Source organism: Pteropus alecto, unplaced genomic scaffold (genome assembly GCF_000325575.1).
Source record: "Pteropus alecto unplaced genomic scaffold, ASM32557v1 scaffold86, whole genome shotgun sequence".
NCBI lineage: Eukaryota > Metazoa > Chordata > Mammalia > Chiroptera > Pteropodidae > Pteropus > Pteropus alecto.
This window is the reverse complement of record NW_006442109.1, coordinates 28,511,813-28,537,669: the sequence shown is the minus strand read 5'-3', so window position 1 is coordinate 28,537,669 and position 25,857 is coordinate 28,511,813. Positions and strand designations below refer to the sequence as shown.

The window sequence follows — 25,857 nt, the reverse complement described above, 5'->3', positions numbered from 1 at the left end:
GCCCCGGAGGCTTGCGCTGGCGCTGCACCGGCGGCTCCGCGGCATTCGGCGAGCCACAGCAGGCACCTCGCGCCTGCTCTTTCAGCGCCTCCTGCCCTGCGGCGTCATCAAGTTCCGCTACATCTGGATCTGCTGGTTCGCAGCGCTTGCGGCAGGGGGAGCCTACATCGCTGGCGTCAGCCCCCGCCTGCGGTTGCCCACCCTGCCGCCGCCCCGCGGCCAAGTCTTCCGGCCCAGCCACCCCTTCGAGCGTTTCGACGCAGAGTACCGCCAGCAGTTCCTATTCGAGCGGCTGCCCGAGGGCGAGGGTGGCCACATGCCCGTGGTTTTGGTGTGGGGCATTCTGCCCGTGGACACTGGGGACCCCCTGGACCCTCGCAGCAACAGCTCACTGGTGAGTGACCCTGCCTTCTCGGCCAGCAGTCCTGAGGCCCAGCGCTGGCTGCGGGCACTCTGCAACAGAGCTCGGAATCAGAGCTTCTTTGGTGCCCAGCCGGAGGGCTGGCCCACACTGTGCTTCATAGAGGCCCTCCAGCACTGGATGGAGAGTCCTGGTTGTGCCCGCCTAGGGCCTGGCCTGTGCTGTGGCCATTCAGGATTCCCCTGGGCACCCCAGCTTTTCTTGCACTGCCTCAGGATGATGGCTCTGGAGCAAGGCCCCAATAGCACCCGTGACCTGGGACCCCGCTTCAATACCGAGGGCAGCCTGGCTGCCCTGGTTCTACAGTTTCAGACCAACTTCCAGTATAGTCCAGACTACAGCCAGGCCCACCACTTCTACACTGAGGTCAGCCACTGGCTGGCAGCGGAGCTGGGCAGGGCACCTTCCGGCCTCCGCCAGGGTTGGTTCACCAGTCGTCTGGAGCTGTACAGCCTGCAGCACAGCCTGAGCACAGAGCCTGCTGTGGTGCTGGGCCTGGCTCTGGCGCTGGCTTTTGCCACACTGCTGCTGGGCACCTGGAATGTTCCACTTAGCCTGTTCTCCGTGGCAGCTGTGGCAGGCACCGTACTGCTCACAGTGGGGCTCCTGGTTCTACTTGAGTGGCAGCTCAACACTGCCGAGGCTCTCTTTCTCTCTGCCTCTGTGGGCCTCTCAGTAGACTTCACCGTTAACTACTGCATCTCCTATCACCTGTGCCCACACCCGGACCGTCTGAGCCGTGTGGCCTTCTCGCTGCGCCAGACCAGCTGCGCCACGGCCGTGGGGGCTGCAGCCCTGTTTGCGGCTGGTGTGCTCATGCTGCCTGCCACAGTGCTGCTCTATCGCAAACTGGGCATCATCCTCATGATGGTCAAGTGCGTCAGCTGTGGCTTTGCCAGCTTCTTCTTCCAATCTCTCTGCTGTTTTTTTGGACCAGAAAAGAACTGTGGGCAGATCCTCTGGCCCTGTGCCCACCTGCCGTGGGATGCTGGAACTGGGGAGCCTGGTGGGGAGAAGGCAGGCCGTCCACGATCAGGGCCAGTCGGGGGGCATCCCGGGTCCTGCACAGAGCAGTATGAGCTACAGCCCCTGGCACGGCGCCGGAGCCCCAGCTTTGACACCAGCACAGCCACCAGCAAACTGTCCCACCGGCCCTCAGTGCTTTCTGAGGATCTACAGCTACATGATGGCCCCTGCTGCTCCCGGGCCCCACCGGCCCCTGCCTCCCCAAGGGAGCTGTTCCTGGACCACCAGGCAGTCTTCAGCCAATGTCCAGCCTTGCAGACATCCTCCCCCTATAAGCAGGCTAGCTCCAGCCCCAAAACCCGGGCCAGGCAGAACTCCCAAGGGCAGAAGGCTGAGCCCATGCAGGCATCACCGGAAGCCCCAGCCCATGTTCCTAAGCCAAAGGCTGCAGAGCCACCTGATTGCCTCTGCTCCTCAGCCAGCACTCTGGAGGGGCTCAGTGTCTCCGACGAGACATGCCTAAGCACCTCTGAGCCCAGTGCCCGTGTGCCAGATTCTGTGGGTGCCTCCCCAGAGGACCTGGATGAAACTAAGCAATCAGTACCTGAGCGGGGCCAGCTGAACGAGAAACGGGACACCCTGTGGCTGGCACTGAAGGAGACCGTGTACGACCCATCACTACCCGCTTCCCACCAGAGCAGCTCATCCTGGAAGGGCCGTGGAGGGCCAGGGGATGGCAGCCCTGTGGTGCTGCCCAACAGCCAACCAGATCTGCCAGATGTTTGGCTGCGCAGGCCCAGCACCCACACTTCAGGCTACAGTAGTTGAGGGAGGCCCAGAGAGGCCGGACCAGGGCACAAAGCCTGTCAGGGATGACAAGGTAGGGGCAGTGCCAGGCTTGAACCTGGTTGTGTTTCCCCACATCAGCATGGAGAGGTCTCACCCTCCAGCTGTGGACTTTAAACCCTGCCAAATGTTCCAGCCTTGGTCCCGGCTGCTGCTTACCCCCCACATCTAGAGGATTCAGTAGGGAAGGTCTTTGGAAGGAAATACCAAGTTCTTCTTGTGACTTGCCGAGGGCTCATCTGCTCCTACAGTGCCAACAAGGACCCACACTCTGGAAGGGAGAAGGCCAGATGTGTAGCACCAAGTATCAGGGGAGGCTGACCTGGCCCCCATGCCAAGTGGCAAGAATTTCAGTGAGACTTAGGGGCCTAGCCCTTAGGACCCTGCAGAGGTACCTCACCAAGCAAAAGAGCCCTGGGGAAACTTGGGAGCCTCTTGGGCCTCCCACCTTTCAGGGGCTCTTTATCAGGATACTGCCTTCTCTTTGGGGAGCTCCTCTAGACCAGAATTGGGCCTGGGCTTCTGTCCTGAACAGCCCTACACCTCCCCCCCCAACCCACACACACACACCCCAGTCTGACCAGAAATGCAAGGCCCTGTAGAGATGGTGGCTGGGAGTGAAGCGGGAGGAGAGCTGGTCAGCCTCGGAACATCTTCATCAGAAGCTGCTCTAGCAGGGAAGAGTAGCTAACGAACAATCAGAATCCTTTCCATCCCTGCCTCTTTCAGTTTACAGAACATTTTCATACCCATTGTCTCACTTGGGTACACTGCAGTTGGCCAGGTTCTTTTGTCCCCAATTTACAAGTAAAGACATTGAGACTAAGTAAAGTTAATGTGATTTACCCAAATCGCATTGCTAGTAAATGGCAGAGCAGGTTTCCAGACTCACTCCACTACTACAGCTCCCACTCTCCTCCTGGCTACCTGCCCCAGGGACATTGGTCTGTGGCTGTCCTGATCTTTCACTTGTAGCACCCTCCTATGACCTGCCTTCTCAAGTGTCTCTTAGTAAACTTCCCTCCTTCCCCCTTTAGGCCTCCATCTTGAGAGAGAGCTGTACTCTGAGCAAGACCAGAGTTCCTCCAGATTCGACTAAGACTCCTACTGGCCGCAGAGTATCCTAGCTGATCTTTTTCCCAGGTTCAGAGGCAGGTGCATGGAGAGCCACTGCCAGGAGATACACTGAAGGCAGTAGAGGTGGAACAGAGTTCAATTAAGGCGAGAACTCAGGCCTGCCCTTTTTGGGAGTGTGTAAATCGAAAGCTGTTCCCCAGGTAGGGTCCCCGGCTTCCTAAGGACAGGTCTCTCCGGTGGCCCTCAGGAGACCAGAGGCTGACTCCTCCCTCCTGCTCAAAGCAATGAGTCTCTCTAGGAAGGCTTCCTCCCATGTGAGAGCTCATAACACTTATTTGGCATCAGCAAGTTTACTGAACACCTACTCTGCATATGGTACTATAAGGGGACAGAGGCATGGAAAGAAAATCAACATGTGCTCTCAAGTTGCTCACTGTCTAGCTGAAGAAACAGCTTACACATCAGCACAGGTGCCAATGCGTCACTGAGGGCCATATGCTTGTCATCATCAATATTACTGGAGCTCAAGTACCTAGGACTGGATAACCATTAAGACTTTCTAGAGGAGGTGGGCTTTCTAGACTTGAGCTGGGCTTTAGAAATTTAAGTGTCTCAGACTGGAAATTACCTTAATGATCATCTGCTCCAGCAGTTTTCAAAGTTTGTAGCCTCAGGACCTTTTCTTCAAAGAATTGTTGTTGATATGGTATACAAACAGATAAAAAGCAGCTACTCTGGTGGGTGCTGGCTGGGAGAGTACAGAGCCAGTTTAGCCCCCCTTTCTGCTATGCCTCTCAGGGGCCCCTGGGGAACTGCTCAAGCTTCTGATAGCTCCACAGAATGTGGTATGAAAACCCCTGATTCAGGGGTTTTACAGATGAGTAACACAAAGGGGAAGGAAGTGTCCTAGGGACAGACAGTCTTTGGTAGAGCTGGAGACAAATCAGGGCGCGTTTTGTTTTGTTTTGTTCCTATATTGTTGAGACCTGCCTCTCACCCCAAGTCACCCATGAAAAGTGGAACAGAAACCCAAATGAGACAGGAGTTGTGAAAGAGACAGAAGACCATGGATAGGAATGACAGAATACTTTGCAAGATAAGTAAATCAAACCCATTTGACGCCTGACATCAGGAAGGGGAGGCAGTGACTAGGACCTAACTTGGACCTGTCCCCTGGAAATCTGCTTGGACCTGTCTCTCTTCATGTCCAAGTAGAATACAGCTTCTGTGGCCTAGGGCGGCTCATCGGGGTCCTGACTATTCTGCATCATGGACCGTGTCCTCCTGTTATCACACAGCTAAGCTGCGAGAGCCCTGTTCTCACCTGATAATCAGCCAGAGGAAGGACAGGAGAGCCCTTCCTCCTGAGCATGAGCAGAAGTCTGGCCTTGACTCAAAAGAGAGCCAGCATCTTCAATGCTTCTCAACAGATCACCGAGGCTCTTCTTGAGAATTGTGGGAGTGCAGCAGAGACTTGGACCAAAACAAACTGCTCTTCCACGCTCTCTTTTGTGTCTTGCAGAGGGAAACATTGGTGTCTGGGACTGGAGCTTCAAAAACTTTGCCTGAACACAACCACTGAAATATTAGAGCCTGGGGGAGGAGGCAGACATCAGGGATTTGGGCACACCTGAGGACCCTATTGGGGATTTCTGGGTCCCATTCCTCCTGGCCATGGCCATATAGCCCTACTGGAAGGCAGATGAGCCAGAGCAGCTGAGGTACCAACTGGATTTGTTCTTTACGCCTCAAGGCCCAAAGGACTGGAAGGACCCAGTGGCAATCAAAAACTTCACTTTGCACCACAAATGGCCTAAACCAACAGCAGGCACTTCACTTTAGTGGGTAATCCAGCCCACCTTTCTAGCCCCAATTTTGGAAAGCAGGGTTTAAAGCATTTTCAATTTCCTTTGAATTTCAGCAGACGTATTCGCTTTATTATTATCATGGGTGGTTACAATGAATGTGTGGCTCTGGACACATGGGGAGAGGCTTAGAAGCATGCTGTGAGGCAAAGTTTTCACATTTGCTCTGGAAAATTCAAGAAATGGTTTCTTAACACTGAGACACTTTAAAATAGAACTATATTAACAATCATTTGGGACTCGAGAGTATTTCTCCTATTTGTGCCACAGATCCTTGAACTCACACTCAGAGTATGTGTGCTGTGTTTTTAAAATGTAACTTGGTATAGCTAGTTACTATGGGAAAACCCATCCTTCCATGGCTGTGGTGCTTTGGTGACAATGTTAGAGATTGATTTGACTGGCAGCATCTCAGATTTTACTGGCACATGGCATATCTCATACCATGATATTTCGGCAATATCCCAGCTTCAGCCTGATTCTGAAAGAGACATCTCACAAGAGATTTATAAGCCAAACTTTCTCAGCACCCTGCGACTCATTCCATTCTTCTCCCAGGACAGAGGGGCAGGTGAGGGGTGTCAGGAAAGAGGATACATCGATTTGCAACCTTCACCCATTGTCTGGAGAGTTTCTGATCTTTTCTTCTATGATGGCCTTATCTCGGCCTTTGATAATACATGTGGGCAACGACAAGCTCTCTGGCACTCCATGCCACGCATCAAGAACCCATTTGCTTGGGGATAGGAAACAGACCTTCCTTACCCTTTCTTCTCTCACCCTTGTTCACAGGGGTGACTATAACTCGAGGTCTAGAGGTGTTTATGCTTAAGAGAAGAAATTTTAATGCAATTCACTAGAAAGATGAGAAACAAAAGAAAGCCATTATGTGCTGTGTAAATGGCTGGCTGTCCAAAGCTATCCTGTGCTGAAGAGCCCTGGAAGGACCTTGATAAACATACTTATTGTCAGGCTTCTGTGTGATTATTCATGTTATCCCTCAAAAAAGAGAAAAGATGAACATTTACCAAATTCACAAACATCAAACCAGAGCTTCAGTATTGCTAAAGAAAATCACACAGCTGGGTAGATTGATGTAGATCTGAATTTATAACTATCAACCTCAACTGGACTCTCAGCCCTGCCTAGCTACTTTCCATTCTACTTACTAGTTTCTATTCTTTGTAATGACCTTTTCATATTTTCTCTTCCTTCCTAAAATATTTGATGCTCTCCACCTTCCACAGCCCCCTTTTCAGTAGACAACACATTCTTCATAAAGAAAACTGGGGGCATCAGATAGAAATTTCCTCACCTTTAAGGCTTCAAGTCCCCAGCTTACCTATCCCTGCTCCTGCCTGCTTCTTCGCGATCCCTTCTATTACAACAAAGGAAGCGGTAATTATTCCATCAACGGCTTCACACACTGTACCAGAGGCCTTCACAATGGGGCTTGCATTCCCACAGGGACATGAACACCTTCTAAAAGGTTAAGTGGACACCGACAGTTTTAAGGGAATCATTTTCCAGAGCTTCTTCCTTCATATATTCCTTCTCATATTCATTAGCCTATGAAGGAGCCTTAGGTCAGCCAACTCTCCTCCACCTCTACTTTCCCAATTGACCCCCTCCTTCATTTTGAATCCTACTCTGGCACTTCATTCTGCAGTATAAAAAACAAAAGGACTACTTGAGAATGCTCTACTTGAGGAAGTCCTTGAGAGCACAAAGCCTAGAGAGCTTCTATGGGAATTTTCAAAGGGGCAGCCCTGTAGCTCAGTTCTGTGCTTTCTCCATTTAATTTGAATTATTTGAATTGAAAAACAAAATTAAAAACAAAAAAATTTTTAATAGAAACAAAATCAGACTTTTTCTGATGGAAAGTCAATGTGATTTAGCTGAGTATGACACAGAAGACTGGCTTTGCAAATAGGATATATTGTGGACATTTTCCAAAAATGGAATCATTTGAATCTGAGAGGGGAGGTAGATGGCAGGGGGAGGGGAGGATTAATTAAAATCATTTCTTAAATAAAAAAATAACATAATAAAAAATAACCAAAAAAAGATAAATAAATAAATCTGAAGCTTCATGGTTTGAACAAGAATATATTTAAAGTACATATATAATGTCCCCTTCCAGCCAAGATGGAGTAGTAGGGGACAGATTTACCCTCCTCCTGAAACAACCAACCAAACAAAAAATATATGAAACAACAGTTTCCATGACTCGGGATGTCAGACAACAAAGGACAGTGATCCCTGATGGACAAGATACAAATGAGGTGAGCCCTGTGATTGCCTGAGTTATTGCTTGAGAGAGTTTCCAGGATGCATTGCAGAGAAGGAGAATCCAGACAGGGCCAGATAGACTTTCTGAGCTGAGGAGGTAGCTCAGAGTTTGGGGCAACCAAGATAGCTAGAATGCTCAGGAAAGAATACTGGAGAGGAGAAAGGTGCACAGAGAAGGAGAATTCTGGAGATCTGCGAAGCGCCCCCTTGGGTATTCAGCAGAGCACTGCTCATCATCTAAGTGTGAGGAAACTACTTGAGGCCAAGGAAAGAACCACCCAGGATTTATGAGGCCAAGGATTAGAACAGTAGCCAGTAGTCACACACAGCTGGAACATTGCCTATTCTCATTAGCCAAACTGGAAAACCTCATAATTTATGGAGCATTGGTTTAAGTTCTCAGAAGGGTTTTGCCTCAGTAGTGGGAACTCATTAGCTCTAGTTTAAACATTGCTCATTCTCACTTAACAAGTCTTAAAATCAAGACCTGAAAGGAGCAAACTGTTTCTAAGTAATTTAACTGCATCCCAAAACAAACCTCAGAATATTTACAGAAATACAAAAATAACCAGCACCCAAAAATGTAAAAAAAAAAAAAACCCTATCATGCAAAGAAGCTGATAAATATGACTCATAGTGAGGAGGAAAATCAATTGACACCAACTCAGAACTGATACTTATATGAAAATTACCTGATAAGGACATCAAGAACAGTTATTATAACTGTATTCCATATGTTCACATAGCTAAATAGAAACTTGGAAGATATTTTTAAAATACCCAAATCAAACTTATGGAGATAGAAACTAAAATGTCTGAGATAAAAAAATAATCACTGCATATAATTAAAAACAGTTTCGACACTGCAGAAAAAAAGAGTGAACTTGAAGACATAGCAAATTATCCAAAATGAAATATCAAAATAGAATTTTAGAAATGAATAAGATCATATATAATATATAATAGATAGAAAGTATATCCTTTATAAATATTTAAAATTATGAAAATTTTAGGCATCAACTAAAAATGGGTGAGAGGGTACATTTTTTTGTTCTATTATTTTGTGGGAGTACATGAAAAGAATTTGAAGATGCTGTTCTAGATCCCACCTTCCTTCCCTCTTTCTTTATGAATTTGTTCCTTTGATCATTCCCACTCCCCCCATGAAGCATCCATTTCTTCCTCTCAGCTGGCTCATTCTCATCAGCATATATATCAACTAGAATCTGCATCTTCGAGACCCCCCCCAACCCACATCCAGTTACTGCCCAATTGCTCTACTCCATTCACAAACTCTAGAGTCTATACCTGCCATCTCTGCTTCCTCACCTCTCATGCATTCTTCAGCCTGTTCCAACATGGCTTCCACTAAAACATCTCCACTAGAATTTCTTTTCCTATACTCACCAATGATTTTTTTGTTGCTAAATTAAATGGATCCTTTTTATTTTCCGTCTTGCTTGCCCTTTCAGTTATTTTCAATAGTTTACCACTCCCTTTGTCAGCGGTTTACCACTTCTTTCTTCTGACCTTCTAGGATACCACTTTTTTTTTTTCTTTCTCTCACCTCTCTGGCACCTCTTTATCAAGTTTGTTGGCTGGCGCCTTCTTATCGCACCTTCTAAACACTGCTGTCCCTGTCCTTGGCCCCAAGGCTCTCTGTACACTTTTTCCCTTGTGATCTCATCTAATATTGTGGATGAATATGCATCCATATACCCATGACTCCCAAGAGTGTATCTCCAACGTAGACTCTCCTCTGGGCTCAAAGCCTACATTTCCAACTGTCTACTTGATAGTTTAAATACTTGAATGTCTCAGAGGCATTTTAAGTTTACCATGTTCAAAACTAAACTCTCAATCTCCCCCAACACAAAATAGCGACTCAAGCTACACAATTATTCAAGCCTGGGAGTAATCCTTAAGATCTCCTTCTTCCTTATCCCCCCACTCCAGACCCTACTTCCAGTCTAGCACTGAGTCCTGAGATTCCACCTCCAAAAGCTGTCTAAAATGTGTCAGCTTCTCTCCATTTCCACTAATACCACCACCAACATCTCTCACTTGAATGATTACAGTAGCCTCCCTATTGTCTCCCTAGCTGCACTCTCATCTCCTTCAAACCATTCCCCCTGGGGTAACCAGAATGAGCTCTTTAAAATATAACTTGAATAATACTCTCCTGCCTTAATACTTAAATGACTGCCCATTACTCTTAAGATAAAACCTAATCTCTTTACCTTTGGCCTACAAAGGCTGCCATTGTTCCAGCTTTATCTGCACCCCTCTCCTTTCATCCTTCAGCCTCTTCTAGGAGAAAAACCGTTCAAGCCTTAGGGCTTTTCATTTCTCCCCTTTCCCCCACTGTTCATCTGATTAATTCCCGCTGGTCCTTTGTTAATCAAACATCACTCGGATGTCTTTCCTGCATCCCCAATTCAAATTAGGTTTCCCTGCTTTTCTCTCTCATAGCAAATTGTATTTTTCCTTCATAGTTTTACTGCAGTTGGTAAATATATATTCATTTGGCTGTTGTCAAGTTTAATTGAGATATAATTGACAAGTTCATGTGATTGTTCGTTTACTCTTTCCTGGATTGTAAACTCCAAAAGGGCAGAGCCGAGGTCAGTATTGATATTTGCTGCCCCGCACCCCATCAGGCCACTGACGATAGTGGTCTGGAACATAACAGGTACAAAATAAATATTTGTTGGGTGAAATGAACGAGTAAATTAAAATGCTTGAGAACTCTGCCCTGTTCGCTAGGAGTAGCTTTGAATCTCTACTTAAAATCTGGATAACTGCTGTTAAAGTTATCCAGGTGCCTCAGGTATTTCAGCCCATAGCCCTCATCAAACCTCACCTGCCACTCTCCATCCTCCAATGTGTAGTTTTACGCCCATCCAAATACGCTTTGCTCTTGACAATGAGGCATCATGCAATACCCCAGACAATCACAGACCAAATAAGAGGATTGTGACATGGACTCTAAACGTGACAGCGTTTCCGTCCCAAGCCCAGAAAGTGACGCCGATGGCTCATAGCTCCATCAGGCCGGCAAGGTGCACCACTCCCTTCCTCTGCCCAGACTCGGGGGCTCCAACAACCACCTCGAGGAAGCTTAGGCTCGCGCCTCGGCTCAGACCTTCCGTACAGCATGGCAGCCCCCGAAGGTGTCGCACACAGCAGTGCCTTACGTCCAACATGGCCGCCTACAAAATGCGTATCGCAGCCCCTCCCACCCGGCCACCGGAAGTTTCTATTTGAAACACAGGCGGCAGACCCGAGCAGCATTGCGGCAGTTGCCGTGGAGCATCTTTTGAATCAGAGCGACGAAGACTGCGGACAGGAGCTACTGGCGACTGGGTTCGGCTCTCCTGGGGCGGGGGCCTGGGCTGATGTGGAGGGCGGACGGGATGGGCTGGGAATGGAGGATTTAACTATCCCGACTCATCCCTGGAGCAGGGGCAGGTCGGGTCTGCAGCAGGGGCAGGTCGGATCTGCAGCAGGGGCAGGTCGGATCTGCAGCAGGGGCAGGTCGGGTCGTGCTCTCCCGGGCTCTTCATTTGCTGGAGAAGCGGGCGGGAGGGGAGTGGTGAAGACTGGCCCACCGTGGGGTAACATTCACCTTGCACTTTCCAGGGCCCAGCCTTGCCGCCTCGTCACTATGACTAGCGTGGTTAAGACCGTGTACACACTACAGCCCGCCTCTGTGCTGAGCGGCGGCCCACCCGCAGGTGGGTGTTCACGCCACCCCCCAGGAGAATTTGGAGGATCAAATCAGTGGCCCAGAGTAGGGGGCCCGGGCAGGGGAGAGGGCATTCCATCGGCTCTGACAACCTGCTAACTCCCCTAGAACCTGTCTGTCTAGGTTTATGATGGGAGTTACGGTAAGGGCCATGCAGTAGGATTTTAGACCCGCCCTGTGTAACCGTGCTGCCTTCGTTAGATTTAAGCTGCTGATTGTTCCACAATATTACTCCCATTAAACTAGGAATCTCTTTTTAAACAGTTAACTGTTTTATTTCCAGAGTTGGGCTATCTGGAGGGGGACTGGGTTTGTCGTCAGGGAAGAGGGAGTCATTTGAGAAGCAAAATAGGGGGAAAGCACTAGGGTTTCCTACCATGTCTGGTTCACATTTGTATCTGCACAGTGTCTCTCGTATAGTACATTCTTAATAAACACTTGTTGAGTGAAAAGAGAGAGGGAGGGTCAGGCCTAGCTAGAACATTCGAGAGACAAGAAAAAAAAGACATTAAAAATTTTTATTGCTTTGCCGTCTTGCTTTATGCTACTTGGCTTGTAGTTGAAAGTCGTTGCCTAAAGTCAGCAGGTGTCCAGCTGCCTAATCTAGAGATTATAGCACAGAATAAGCTTCAAACATCAGATTTTGAAGCAACTGTTTAAGATCCCTTCCCAGTGACTCCATGCAGCTGGTTGATGCGCAGTAGCGGAATTGATCTGTGAAGTAAATAGGCTTTTCTCTGAAGGCTTAGAGGGTTGTCCTGCTTATGTTGCCTCAGAACACCTGAATGATAATCCTGGCATCAGAAGGGCCCTAGGAGTGGCTGGGGGATCTGGAGCCAATTCTCATCTCCTTACTGACTCTTCCTTAGAGCAGAGGTCCCCAACCCCCAGTTCCAGTACATGGGCTGTTAAGAAAGGGGCTGCACAGCAGGAGGTGAGTGACAGGTGAGGGAGCAAAGTTTCATCTGTGTTTGCAGCCACTCCTAGCATCACCGCCTCAGCTCCACCTCAGATTATCAGGCATTAGATTCTCATAGGAGAACCAGTCCCTGGTGCCAAAAAAGGTTGGTGAACCATGGCTTAGAGCACAGTGTCCCTTTGTCAGTGGGGAGTACTGGCTCTCCCCAGCCAAGTTGAAAATTTTCTTCTCTTTGCTTCCTATCCCTGTTCAATCTTTATGATCGATCATATGTAACCTCAATAGTTTAACATTTTTAGGCCATCTCCTAGGTCTTTTGTTTTGATTTTGACCATAGATTGGTTGTTTTTAAGTTTTATTGTTTGTTTTTTATTACATTTATTGGGGTAACATTGGTAAATAACATTATATAAATTTCAGGTGAACCACTTTATAATATGACATCTGTATACTCTATTGTGTGCCAAGCACCCAAAGTCTAGTCTCCCTCTGTCACCATATATTTGACCCCTTTGCCCATTTCGTCCTCCCCTTCTGGTAACCACCATTCTGTTGTCTGTATCTATGAATGTGGTTTTTTGTTTTGTTTGTTCATTTGTTGCTTTTTGTTTTATATCCCACATATGAGTAAAAGCATACAGTTCTTGTCCTTTTCCATCTGACTTATTTCACTTAGCATAGTACTCTCAGGATTCATCCATATTGTCACAGGTGGCAATGTTTCGTCTTAATAGCTGAATAGCATTCCATTGTATATATGTACCACATCGTATTTATCCAGTCATCAGTCTAAGGACACTTAGGTTGTTTCCATGTCTTGGCTATTGTAAACAGAGCTGCAATGCATATAGGGGTACATATATCTTTACGAATAAGTGTTTTCACATTTTTCACATAGATACCCAGAAGGAGGTTGGGTTGCTGGGTCGTATGGTAGCGCTATTAATTTTTCAAGGAACTTCTGTACTGTTTTTTATAATGGCTGTACCAGTTTACATTTCTACCAGCAGTGTATGAGGGTTTCCTTTTCTCCACATCCTCTCCAACACTTATTTCTTGTCTTATTGACTATAGCCATTCTAACAGGTGTGAAGTGGTATTTCATTGTGGTTTGGGTTTGCATTTCCCTTATAACTAGTCACATTGAGAATCTTTTCATATATTTGTTGGCTATCTGTGTCTTCCTTGTAAAAGTGTCTATTCAGGTCCTCTGCCCATTTTTTAATAGGATTTTTTGTTATTGTTGTTGAGTTGTATGAGTTCTTTATATATTTCGGATATTAGTCCCTTATTGGAGATATCATTTGCAAATATCTTTTCTCCTTCAGCTGGTTGCCTTTTTGTTTTGTTGATGGTTTCTTTTGCTATATAGAAGCTTTTACATTTTTGCTTTAACTTCCCTTGCCTTTGAGGTCAAGTTCACAAAACCCCTCTGGGACCAAGGTCCATAAGTTTAGTGTTTATATTTTATTTTATGCATTTTTTTGTTTCAAATCTTATGTTCAAGTATTAAATTCATTCTGAGTTAATGGTATGAGATAGCAGTCTAGTTTCATTCTTTTGTATGTGGCTTTCCAGTTTTCCCAACACCATTTGTTGAGACTTTTCCTTTCTCTATTGTATGTTTTAGGGTCCTTTGTTGAAAATTTGTTGTCCATATAAGCATGGGTTTATTTTGGGCTCTCATTTCTGTTACATTGGTCTGTATGTCTGTTTTTCTGCCAATACCATGCTGTTTTTATTATTGTCACTTTGTAGTATAATTTGAAGTCAGGCAGTGTAATACCTCCAACCTTGTTCTTTTTTTCTCAGGATTGCTTTGGTATTAACTCAGTAATTGTTCAGTAGCATATCGTTTATTCTCCACATATTTGTGGTTTTGCCAGGTTGCTACTTGTAGTTAATCTCCAGTTTCATACTGCTGAGGTCAGAAAATATGCTTGGTATGATTTCAGTCTTCTTATATTTATTGAAACTAGTTTTGTGGTTTATCCTTGAGAATGTTCTGTGTGCATTTGAGACTGTGTATTCTGTTGTTTTGGGATAGAAAGTTCTGTAAATATCAATTACGTCAGTGTGTAATTTAAGACTGATATTTCCTTATTGACTTTCTGTCTGGATGATCTATCCAATGCTGCATATGGGGTGTTCACATCTACTGTAATTGTGTTTTTGTCAGTTGCTTCCTTTAGGTCTGTTAATAATTGCGATATATGTTTTCAAGCTCCCAGATTGGATGTATATATTGATAAGTATTATGCATTCTTGATAAATTGTCTACCTTATCATTATGAAATGTTTATCTTTGGCTCTTGTTACCTTTTTTATCTTGAAATCTATTTTGCCTGATATAAGTACTGCTACACTTGATTTTTTTCTCTGAGTGCCATTTACTTGGAATATCCTCTTCCACCCTTTCACTTTAAGCCAATGTTTATCTTTGGAGCTGAAATGAGTCCCCTGCAGGCACTATATAGTTTGATCTTGTTTTTTAATCCATCTTGCTACTCCGTGCTTTTTGATTAGTGAGTTCAGTCCATTTACATTTATGGTGATTATTGATATATGAGGATTTCCTTTCTGTTTGTTTTTATTTTTTTATTTTCCATTTGTTTCTTTTTCCTTGTGATTCTGTCTGCTCTTTTAGTTTGGGAGGGGGAAAGGGAGATGCTTTTTTCCTCTTTTTATGTTTTATGTCTCAGCTCTGGATTTTTATTTTGTACATACCATTAAGTTTGTGTAAAATGTTTCATACATACAATGGTCCTTCTGATTACCTCTTATTTTTATTTACCTGTACCCGTTCCTTTTCCTCCTCCCTTTTTATGATTTTATTGTCACAAATTGTCTCTTTTTATGTTGTGCATTTGTTACCAAATTGCAGTAGTTATAGCTATTTTTCAATGCCCTTTTTCCTCTCTTTAAACTTTATGTTATAATTGTTTATTCTATTTTGAAGTAGAGCTGCAATTTTCTGTCTGTTAGTCATCTTACTCAAAAGTTTTGTAAACATTTGTCTTTTTGTTTCTGGTAGAAGAGCTCCTTTCAACATTTCTTATTAATGCAGGTCTTGTGGTGGTAAATTCTCTAAGCTTTTGTTTGTCTGGGAAAGCCTTTGTTTCTTCATCTCTAAAAGATAACTTTGCTGGATATATTATCCTTGGCTGCTCGTTCCTTTCTTTGAGTATTTTGAATAGTTTTTCTCTCTCCTGGCTTGTAATATTTCTACTGAAAAAAATCTGATGATAATCTAACAGGTTTTCCTTTGTAGATTACAGTCTTTTTTTCCCCTGGCTGCCTTGAGAATATTTTTGTTTTGGTCATTAATTTTTGACAGTTCGAATAAAATACATCTTGGAGAAGGTCTTTTTGTATTGATATAATTAGATGTTTTGTTAGCTTCCTCTGGTCTAAAGTGCTGTTCTTTCCATAGGCTTGGGAAGATCTCATCAATTATTTCTTTGAGTAGACTCTCTGTTCCCTTCTCCCTCTCTTATTGTTCTGGCATTCCCATTATCCTTATGTTGCTCTTTGTAATGGAATTGGATGGTTCTTGTAGAGTTCTTTCATTTTTTTTTTCTTTCAACTCTTAGTTCTCTCCTTTATACATCACTTCTAGGTTTCAACTCTAGAAGCTGAACTCTAGAATTTCTATTTCGTTCTTTTTTATAGTTTCAGTCTCTTTGGTAAGTTATTCCTTTTATTCATTGCTTATTCACTGGAACTCATTGAATTGCCTTTCTGAGTTCTCTTGTATTTTGTTGAACTTCTTCATAACTGCAATCTTAAATTCTCTGTCATTTAAGTCACAGTCTTCCATGACTTTGAATTTGGTTTCTAGAGACGTTAACATTTTCTTTCTGTGCTCTCATGTTACCTTGGTTATTTATAGTATTTGACGAATTGTTTCCTCTGTACATTTGAGGTAGTGAACTCTTTTCTTGTTTAGATACTATTTTGCTCTCAATAATTCAGCAGGTTGATAGGTAGGGTACTTTCTTTTGATGGTGTTATAGGGTAATTTTTTTTCTCTTACCTGCACTATTTGCACCTCTTGGATCATGGTGGAGGAGCAGTGTCGCTGCAGTTAAGGAAAATGCTGCATACCCACTGGGATGGTGGGTGTCCCTTCTGTGACCAGGAGCCCTCAGTTATGGGATATCACCACTGTGGTGGGGGGAATGTGACAGGTGGTAGAAAACTGGTTTTGCAAATTCCTAGCACAGCTTTCTTCTTACTAGTGTTCACTGGCCCTGCTGTGTTTTTGGAGGCATCTACTACATTGCCTCTACCTGGTTCTGTCGGAATGGGTGGGGCAAGGGAGACAAGTGATTTCATGGCTCCCTGTGTCACTGCTGTACTGTTTAAGGCTTCCCAGCCACCTCTATCTGGGTCTACTACAATGGGGAGGGGGAAAGGGAGATGCCTTTCCCCAGAGAAACACTGCTTCTGCCCCTCTTACACTACAGGCCGTAGTGAACACTGCAACCTAACTTCCCCACTGCTACCACACTCACTGGAGCCATGGTGAGCACTGGACAGTGGCTGCCGACACAATCCTTCCCCCCATTCTGCCTCCCCTACTCGTTCCATTATGCCCACTTTCAGATGCCCCAATGCGTGGATCTTTCAGGTGTGTTTGTATGTTGAGTTATAGTTGTCCAACTTGTAAATTTAAGGTAAGAAACAAAGAAGCCTTCTTACTCTGCCATGATGCTGATGTTACTCCAAGTTTTAGTTTTTTATAGGTAACAGATACACATGTAAAAAAAATCCAAAGTTAGAAAACAATGAAGAATGTTAATTTTGATCAATTTACTAGTAATACCTTTTTACATAAGAAAGATTTGGTTTTATGAATAACTTACAAATACTTGAGAGAGGATAAGGTAGATACATTCTCCCAGAGTTACTTTTACTTCAGACAGAAACCTCAAAAAGAACCCTTTTAATATTTGCTTTGTGGGTAAGAGTATGGAAAATAGGTGTAAGTGCCCAGTGAGTATACCTAAAAATGAAATAATTTGTCAGCCTGAGAAATTGTATTTATTCTAAACTGTTGTGCAATTAGAGTAATCAAAATAAAATCTTTGTCAAATACAAATACAAAATTTTCTAATCCCTGTGATGCGGTGCTTTGTACCTCATTTCGTCAACTTGATTTCATTGTTTTGGGTCTTTATTTAGGTTAAGCTTGAAGGTGCCATTTTATAGTCAACAAAGTGAAAGTTCGTGTAAACTAGAAAAGCGTGTGCGTGGGTGGGTGGGGAGGCAGGTGTGTGCTTAACTCCAGAACAAGTTACTACTTGAATTTGGTATGGAATATTAATGGTACAATGTCAGTGTGTGGTAGAGGACAGCATAAGAGCTAGGGAGAGAATAATCTCCTCTGGGGAAGAAGAGTGTCATGGCAGGGCCATTTCTCTGGTTGTCTGGCAATAGCCTAGCAAGAAGATGAGAACAGAAGGCCAAATAGAGAACCTCTAAACATAATGATGGATAAACAAATTAAAAGGCTTGATGGTAAAGGCAATCAGCATAGAAGTGGGAAAGAAGACGAGAGGTAGTTTGTGATGGTCTGTGAAACAACCCATGAAACTGTGAAATGTCCCATTTATTCAACAAGCAGGTATTGAACCTCTATTGGTAAGTTAGATACTCTCTTAAGCACTGGGGATACAGAGACATTTTAGAGTAGTTAGGGAGACAGTCTGGTACAACTAAGCAGTAGTTAAAAGAGAAACTCAAAGGAGCTTGAGAGTAGCCTTTGCAGAGCGTGCAGAGTGCTTAGGAGCTTAATGAGGTTGTTCGATTCCACTGGTGTTTGATGAAGGATTCAGCTGACTGCCCCACTGCTTATATCAACCTCCACTTTCACATTTATACCTCTGGTCATTCAGTTTGATGTGTCATCAAGCTTTCAGCTACTTTTAAACACTGCACTGTCACATTTAAGGAATTTTGGTATCTCTCCCCAATTAGCGTAGAAGTCTTCTGAATTAATATACACAAATCGAGATTGGTCAGAATGAAATACAGGTTTCTAATAGCTTAGAATGGAGTCCTGTTAGTTATAGAGTTACAGCTGTTGGGTCACAATGCTTGAGGTTTCACTGTCCTGTTTTCCTTTGCAGACACACAAGCTCGAGCCACTTCTAAGAGCCTATTACCTGTTAAGTCCAAAGAAGTCGATGTTTCCAGACTTCTTCATTCAGGAAGTTCAGAGAATGATGTTACAAAAATCGTCAAATCAAGACGAGACAAGGGGTGAGTCAGATCCAGTTATCCAGTTAGAACATCTTGCTAGAAATTGCTCAGTACCAAGAATGAGAAAATAGTTTTTGAGAGCACAAGACACCTGAACAATTGGCCTGTCTGTAGTCAGTGACCCAGAGAAGTGTAGCATTGCTGACAAGTTTGTCAGGACCCTGTAGATTGATTAGCTCTGAAAAGGCACAGCAAGGATTATGATAAGAAGTATTCTTTCTTTACTTACCACTTGCTCTGAGTATACAAATAGCATTACTGTGATCAAACACCAGCCCTAATTGGGTGTCAAGGTGAGTCGGGGCTAGTTGTTAGCTTATGTTGCTGGTCTGAGCACAGTCCGGTCCAGTGTGTGTATGTGTCCCTCCACCCAGTGCTCAGTCCCCACATAAGTGAGGATGACGTGAGATAGCCACGCTATTTTGAGCAGGTTGTCAAAGTGGTCAGGAGGGGAGCTCATTCCCTATTAATAAGCCTTTTTCAATTGTCTGGACCAAAACAAAAGTTCGTGGGCCTTCAGAGCTTCTTAAGCTTGTGCTTTTTGCATTGTATGTAGTCTCTGTTTTTTTCCTCAAAAAACTAGGCTCTTTGTTCTGCTTTCTTCACAACACACCTAACAACATACTGTGATTCTCTGGTTGATTCCTTTGTTGTCGTTTTTAATTGAGATATAATTGACATACAGCATTATAGTTTCAAGAGTATATAATAATGATTCACTATTTATATATATTGCAAAATGATCACCACAATAAGTCAACATCCTGATTTCTTTGTTTTCGCTTCTCTAGTCAGGTGAAAGCTGCAGATATTGCCATCAAGAAGAACATCAAAAAGAGGTGAACATCAGGATAAGTGAAATTTGGCCGCCATTTTAGGGTAGTAGATCTCAAGTACATCAGAATCATTCCTGGACTTGTTTAATGTGTTACAATCTGGGTGCCACCCCGGAAATCTGAATGGGATTTTCAGGGGTGAGGCATGGCCAGGTTTGAGAAACACTGTCAGAGCAAGATCAGTGATGCTACAGTCTTAAGTGCCAGACAAAAGCTTTTTGGGCTCCACACCAGGACCGCTACTGACCGGAAATCAAACCCAGCTATGTCCCATCAATAGGAGTGTGAAACCTTCAGGATAGGAGGGGCTGCATGCGGTTAGTGATTTCAAGATGATGTTTCTGGTGGTAGTGCAGGTGCTGGTGAAGGCAAAATCCTGGAGAAGGGTTCATCTTTCTCTTTTTGAGGCTAGCTTGGACATTTTGCAGTCCTGAATAATATAAGCTGAAAAGTTTGTGGAAATACTTTCTAATTCCACATCTGGGCGTGTCTTAAAAGTTCTGAAAACATAATACTATCAAGAAGGACTCTGAGGATTTTGAAAATGGTTAATATTCATGATGATAGTGGCTATTATTTATGTTTCAATAGCTATGTTCAGAATTGTACATGTAATTCTCTCTTATCCTTCACAATAATAATATGAGATGTAGGTATTATCCTAACTCTAGAAATGAGGAAACAGCCTCAGAGAGGTTATGCAGCTCACTGAAGGTCATATACTACTATGTAATGAAGCCAAGATTTGAACCCCTGTTTGTGAGACTCTGTAACCCATACTCTTAACCTCTCTACGTCTTCATATAAGTACAATTATCATTACAGCTACAAACCACTGAGTAAGCAGAAATCAGAGGAAGAGCTCAAGGATAAGAACCAGCTCTTAGAGGCTGTCAACAAGCAGTTGCACCAGAAGTTGACTGAAACTCAGGTAAGAGACCCACTGGACCTCTGCATCACCTGCACTGGGTGCTGCATGTGGAATCCTGAGGGACAGCCACTCAGGTGGGAGCAAGCTTGTAAAGCCCAGGTACCCAAGAGCAGAGAGCAAAGACACCAGGCTCGTGCCATGGCTGTCCAAGAGCAAGGGAGGTTAAGACCACCCCTGAGGGGTGGGACAGGCCTGATCTGTCTACATGGCACCCCAACAGGGAGAGCTGAAGGACCTGACCCAAAAGGTGGAGCTGCTGGAGAAGTTTCAGGACAACTGTTTGGCAATTTTGGAGAGCAAGGGCCTCAACCCAGGTAAGAAATAGCACATGGTGGCCTTCAAAGGAATCAGTGCACATGCCCCCTCCTGAACTATATGTCAGGAATCCAGCATGGGAGCAGCTGGCCCAGTCCATGAATGGGTTGCCTAGCAAAGCTCTAAAGATTTTGGGGAGCTCCTCTTTGTTCTCTTGTGATGTTGATTGTGCCTGACCAACAGACTTTCAGTGGTCGTGAGAGGATTATCGTGTTCTTAACAGAACACTTTATGCCATTCATTTGGTGCCAAAAAGTATGACCTTGCAAATTAGACCAGAAATGTTTTATTTCTTTCAAGGAAAAGAGCATACAGGTAACTTTCCCAGGTGAGGAGGGAAAGATAATACTGTTTCAAGGGTTCCCAAACTGGGTTAATCAGCAGAATCACAGTGGTTAAAATGTGATTCCGGTTCTTACTCTGTCCCTTTACAGAGTCTATAGCAAAGAGGACTGTAAGAGGGCCTCAGGCTGAGTTGAGGGGCCTGAGAATGCCCAGGGAAGGGGCCCAGGCTTCTTTGAATTAAGGAATGTTTTCAGGCCTGAGACAGCTTTTAAAAATAGTTTTGTGTTTTGAAAACAAAAAAATCCAACCTATACTTTTCCTTTGGAGCAATTTTCTGCAGAGCTGAGGAGAAAGTAGAATGAATTTTGGGTGGCCATATGCAAACCTAGAGAGGAAGAAAGTCAAATATAGCTCTGGAGAGCAGGCATGGGTGACCCTGCCAAGGTGAAAAAGGGGGAGAGGGAGCAGCTACGTGGAGAACTTGCCTTCATGAAAACTCCTGTGCTTGCTCTAGAGGGGTTTTATTTTATGTTTAAGTACAGCTCCCAAAGCAAGGCTGACCTTGTTGTCTCCATCAGTTTTAGGCAGCGAGTAATCCACCACGGATCACACGGACTCTATGGTGAGGGCATGGGTGTGAGTGAGCAAAGGCCAAGTGACTGTTGGGCTCTGTGACTTTAAGATCTCTGCCATACTGCCATATGCTCAGTAAACCCCAAGAAGCAGCCTTTGGTAAGCCAGGATAGTGGAAGGGAGCAATGGATGTGTACTCAGAATAGCTTATTTTACTTGGCAGGTGACTTTGTGCTTACAAATATGAGTGAGTCTGAGTTGAAATACTACTTTAAAACACATAATAGGATGGACTTGTATAGAGAGCTTTCTGGTTTCTCTGTTGTACACTTTAACCAATTTTTCTCCTTATTCCTTTGCTGAAAACTGTATGATGCAAAGGTTCAGCTTAAATTACATTTGGCTCCTCCTTGGTTCCTTCTCTGAAGTAGGAAGGTAATTGTTTGAGACGAACATCTTTTGAGCTTCTATGATCTCCTCCCCAAGAAGATCAGTTGTCATTTTAGAATCATAGAATACCAGATATGGAAGCCTTCCTCAGCTCTCCTAGGTTATTAGTTACACCTTCAATGGCTACTATGTTTTATTCATATTGCCTGTGTAGCAGAGCCTGATGGAAAAGGGGTAATCTGTCTATCCAGTGAACTGAGTTTCTCTATGGTGCCCAGCAGAGAGCCTGGCATGTGTGTTTGGATGCTCAGCAAATAACTGAATGGAAGAGATGTTAGCAGTCATCTAATTTATTTCTCCTTTCATTCAGAGAGATTGGTTTATATGAAGAAAATGTTCACATTTCAATAAAGATTTGTTACTACATTATACTTTTCTCTTAGTTGCTGTTAGAAACTTTGCAAGATGAGCTGAAGCTTTTTAATGAAACAGCCAAAAGGCAGATGGAGGAGTTACAGGTGAGAGATAGACATCACCCTGAGGCAAGATTATCATCATTTCATGCCACAATAGGTAGATCTATGGAGGGTTCATATTTATTTATTTATCTATTTATCTATCTATTTATTTATCTATCTATCTATTTATTTATTTATTTATTTATTTATTTTAGTTTTACAGGAAAGTTGCAAAGATAATACAGAGAATTCAATTCACTGAATATTACTATCTTATGGTTCATTTGTCAAAACTAAGAAACCAACATTGATGCATTACTATTAACTAAATTCCAAGACTTCATTTGATTTCACCTTTTTATTTTTCTGTTCTAAAGACTTAGAAATGTTCGCATCTGCAGGGCATGAAGCAACATGGAACACACTAGGTTGCTCAGAGTTGAAAGTTGAGACCTGTGTGAAATCCGTGCTATGGAAACTTGATACCTCATAGAAACCTGTAATAGGAAACCCAGCTTCTTAGGTCTGGATTGCTTTGGGTGGCTTGGATGAGTCATGGGATATAACACTGAATCCTAGAAGATTTCATTGTTCCAATTTAGATAGAAGAGTCTGTAGTAGAAAAGGACAGTTCCTAAAATCACAGATAAAACAAAACTAAGATAAAAAATAGGTCAGTATTCTTGTGTTCTTTCTCAGTGGAATAGAAGCATAATGTTCTTTCCTGGGGGTCAAAGTTTTGTGTGTTTTTTGTTTTTTTTGTTTGTTTATTTTTCTTCTTGAATATCTTTCCAAATTCAGGCTTTAAAAGTAAAGTTGAAGATGAAAGAAGAAGAGAGGGCTCGGTTCCTAGAACAGCAGACCTTATGTAACAGTCAAGTAAATGATTTTACAACAGCTCTTGAGGAAATGGAGCAGCTATTAGAATTGTGATAAAAAGCAAGTGGCCACTTGGCTCCCTCAGATAAACTCTCAGAGGAAGCCGCTAAAAGGACATCTGCCTCTTGGCCATGATCTTCTAGGACTCACCATCCCCAGAGTGAAAACAGTTTCTGCAGTAGAATTAAGGACAGTTTATGCTGGAGTGGTGGTTCCTCCTTTAAACAAGTGTTCCCAACCTTCAGATTGCCCAGCTCTTCTGAACCTCACATGTACGTAATTGAGCTCTACAAGAGGAGGGCCTGGAACCTTGGATCAACTCCTAAGCAACAAAACAGCACACCATTAGAACCAAGAGACTAAACCAGCCACGGCCAGAGGATCCAAAAAGTCACATTCGATTGTGTGGGAAGAAACCCCTAACCCCTAATTGTACAGTGGAGCGCAGGTGCTCCACAGGAGGCATCGTTAAGGAGCCATGCTGTTCTCTTCTAACTTGGAACACATTCCTTTCCATCTTGGTTGGGCTCTATACCTCATCGTAAATTTATGAACATGAAGTTACTTGAAATGGCTTAATAAATGGGGTAAAGGTATAGATAGCAATAACACCTACCTGAAACAATATACCTTGGAGCTTTTAATCTAAATCACTTCGTTTTTTTTTTATAAAGTACTACTTTTAAAATAAATATTTCTGTTTCTATTTGGATTACAACATTGAGAAATGAAAATAGGCTTTTAACCTAAAACTGTCCATTGAATACTATTGAGCTAATCTAACAAGTTCTGATTTTACCCAGAATATTTTTCTTCTACTCATTAAGTACTCTGTGCTTACCCACCTGCTCCACCCCTACCCCATCTTCCAGGAATATTAGTCTTCTGAGGGTATTCCCTATTGTGGCAGTGGGTGCCAGAGTCTGTCCACCAAGTTTGTGGCACTAGCCGCCTGTGTTCTCCTTCATTCCTAGGCATGGTTATATACCTGCAATTTGTTTTACACAGCCAATCGTGGACCTGGCCCCAATGGATCCTTAACCAGGCCGACCCTCCTGGTTTACCAAAGGCACGGCCTGGTTTCTTAGTCAAACCAGACAGGCTTTGGCCAAGTCCCATTTTTTCTGCACCTCCCAGGTTTTTTTCACCTAATTCCCCCCACCATTCAGCATTACTGCGGCTACCCAGAGCCACGCCAACAAGCCAAGTAATGCTCCCAGCCTAGCTTAACAGGGCTGAAATTCTTAGCTTTCACACACAAACATTCATGCAGTTGGCTATGTCCCAAATATTTGGAGGTGGAAACCCAGCTAATTCTTGCCAGTGAGATGGGCCAAATGTTTTTTTTCTACCTATTTCCAGGATGTTTATAGTTTAAAAGATTGTTCATCCAAATGAATATTTTTTGAAGAACTAATTGGCTTTAATTAAGCGATTTACGAATCAGGCAGCATCCTATCTAGCAACTAGAAGGGCAGTCCCCAAGTGAATTTTTAATTGCAATTTCTGGCCCCCCCAAAAAGTTCTACTTCCTTCTTGGAAAGAGTCGAAAATTCATTTGTGGGATCCTCACCTCCTTATCATGCCTCCCTAGTTAACTCCTAAGAATGTATCTCAATGTCTTGTTACCCATCTTTCCCAATGTAGAGACCCTGTTCTCTCATGGCCTGGTCTCACCAAGGGGCCATTGCCTCACAATTCAACTTTGTGCCACCAGCCAGCACTTGTGCACCCTTGCCTTTTATTCCTTCCGACCTCTACTCTGCTCCCTCTGCCTATTATACATGTAGCTGTGTTCTGGGTGTTTAATCTGATCTGGAGCCTGACCACATTTATACATAAACTCAGCAAATACTGATTTGCACCCTCCACTTTGCTAGATGCTATAGGAAACTTTAATGTAGCATGACATTCTTAACCTCAAAGATGTTTACAGTCTATTTGGTGAAACAAAACATGCAGGTGATATACAAGTTAAATAACAAAAAAATACAATAGGCTGTGTGATAATAGTTGTATCCTATAGGAGTTAGTGAACTACAGGCTAGTTTGCTTGGGGAAGGCTTGATGGGGGTAGACCGGGGATTGAAAGAAAAGTAACAGAGAAAGGCCAGCTAGAAATTTGAGGGCCTTCCAGGTTGGTGAACACGTGGAGATTTGAGGAGAGTGGCATGGTTAGAGAGGGCATGGAAGTTCCACATCCTTTCCCCACATACACATCTCTTACATCTGGCTGTTCCTGAGTTATATCCTTTTAAAATAAACTGGTAATCTAGTAAAAACGTTTTGCTGAGTCTATGAGGTGCTCTAGCAAATTAATCAAACCCAAGGAGGGGATCATTGAAACCTCTAGGGATAAAATAAAATGAAAGATTGGAGAAAAAAAAAAAAGGGAATATCCATTTATAGAACCGAGTAAGAATACTGGTTGGGCTTATTGAGAGGGTTCAGATGAGAGGGGTTTGTTTATGTCCAACACTTAATTGAGCACTTGTAATATGCCATATGTGGTGTTTATGTTTCTCCTTATGTACATTCTCATGTAATCCTCATTACAATTATTCAAGGTAAGCACTATTACTCCTCTTTACAGCTGGGGAAATTTGCTCAAAGAAGTTAAATTGATTCTCCCAAGGTCAAACAAGCAAGTATTGGAGAAAAATTTGAGCCAGGGAATAACGGTGGGGGTGGGGGATATATGGTGTTACCAGAAGTTTTGAAGAACTTGAATGCCAGGCTAAGAAGTATAGGTTTTTATCATCTTAAGCCAGAGGTTTCCAAACTTTCTC

The 25,857-nt window shown here is 43.7% G+C and overlaps 2 protein-coding genes across 2 annotated transcripts in view; both read left to right on the top strand.

The window, feature by feature from the left end:
* Positions 1-2,401, top strand: part of DISP2 (dispatched RND transporter family member 2) — a 12,411-nt gene extending 10,010 nt beyond the window's left edge. The window contains exon 9 of the mRNA XM_006920493.2: positions 1-2,401. This exon is cut by the window's left edge and continues 11 nt beyond it. Coding sequence (XP_006920555.1) covers positions 1-2,215 — 2,215 coding nt within the window. The 3' untranslated portion in view covers positions 2,216-2,401.
* Positions 2,402-10,609: 8,208 nt separating this feature from the next.
* KNSTRN (kinetochore localized astrin (SPAG5) binding protein) lies at positions 10,610-25,521 on the top strand. Its single transcript, XM_006920595.3, is given in 9 exon segments — positions 10,610-10,833; positions 11,110-11,204; positions 18,269-18,401; positions 19,193-19,240; positions 20,063-20,168; positions 20,389-20,482; positions 21,347-21,390; positions 22,175-22,249; positions 22,991-25,521. Coding segments are annotated over 9 exon segments (936 nt in total). The 5' UTR covers positions 10,610-10,624; the 3' UTR covers positions 23,123-25,521.
* Positions 25,522-25,857: the final 336 nt, after the last annotated feature.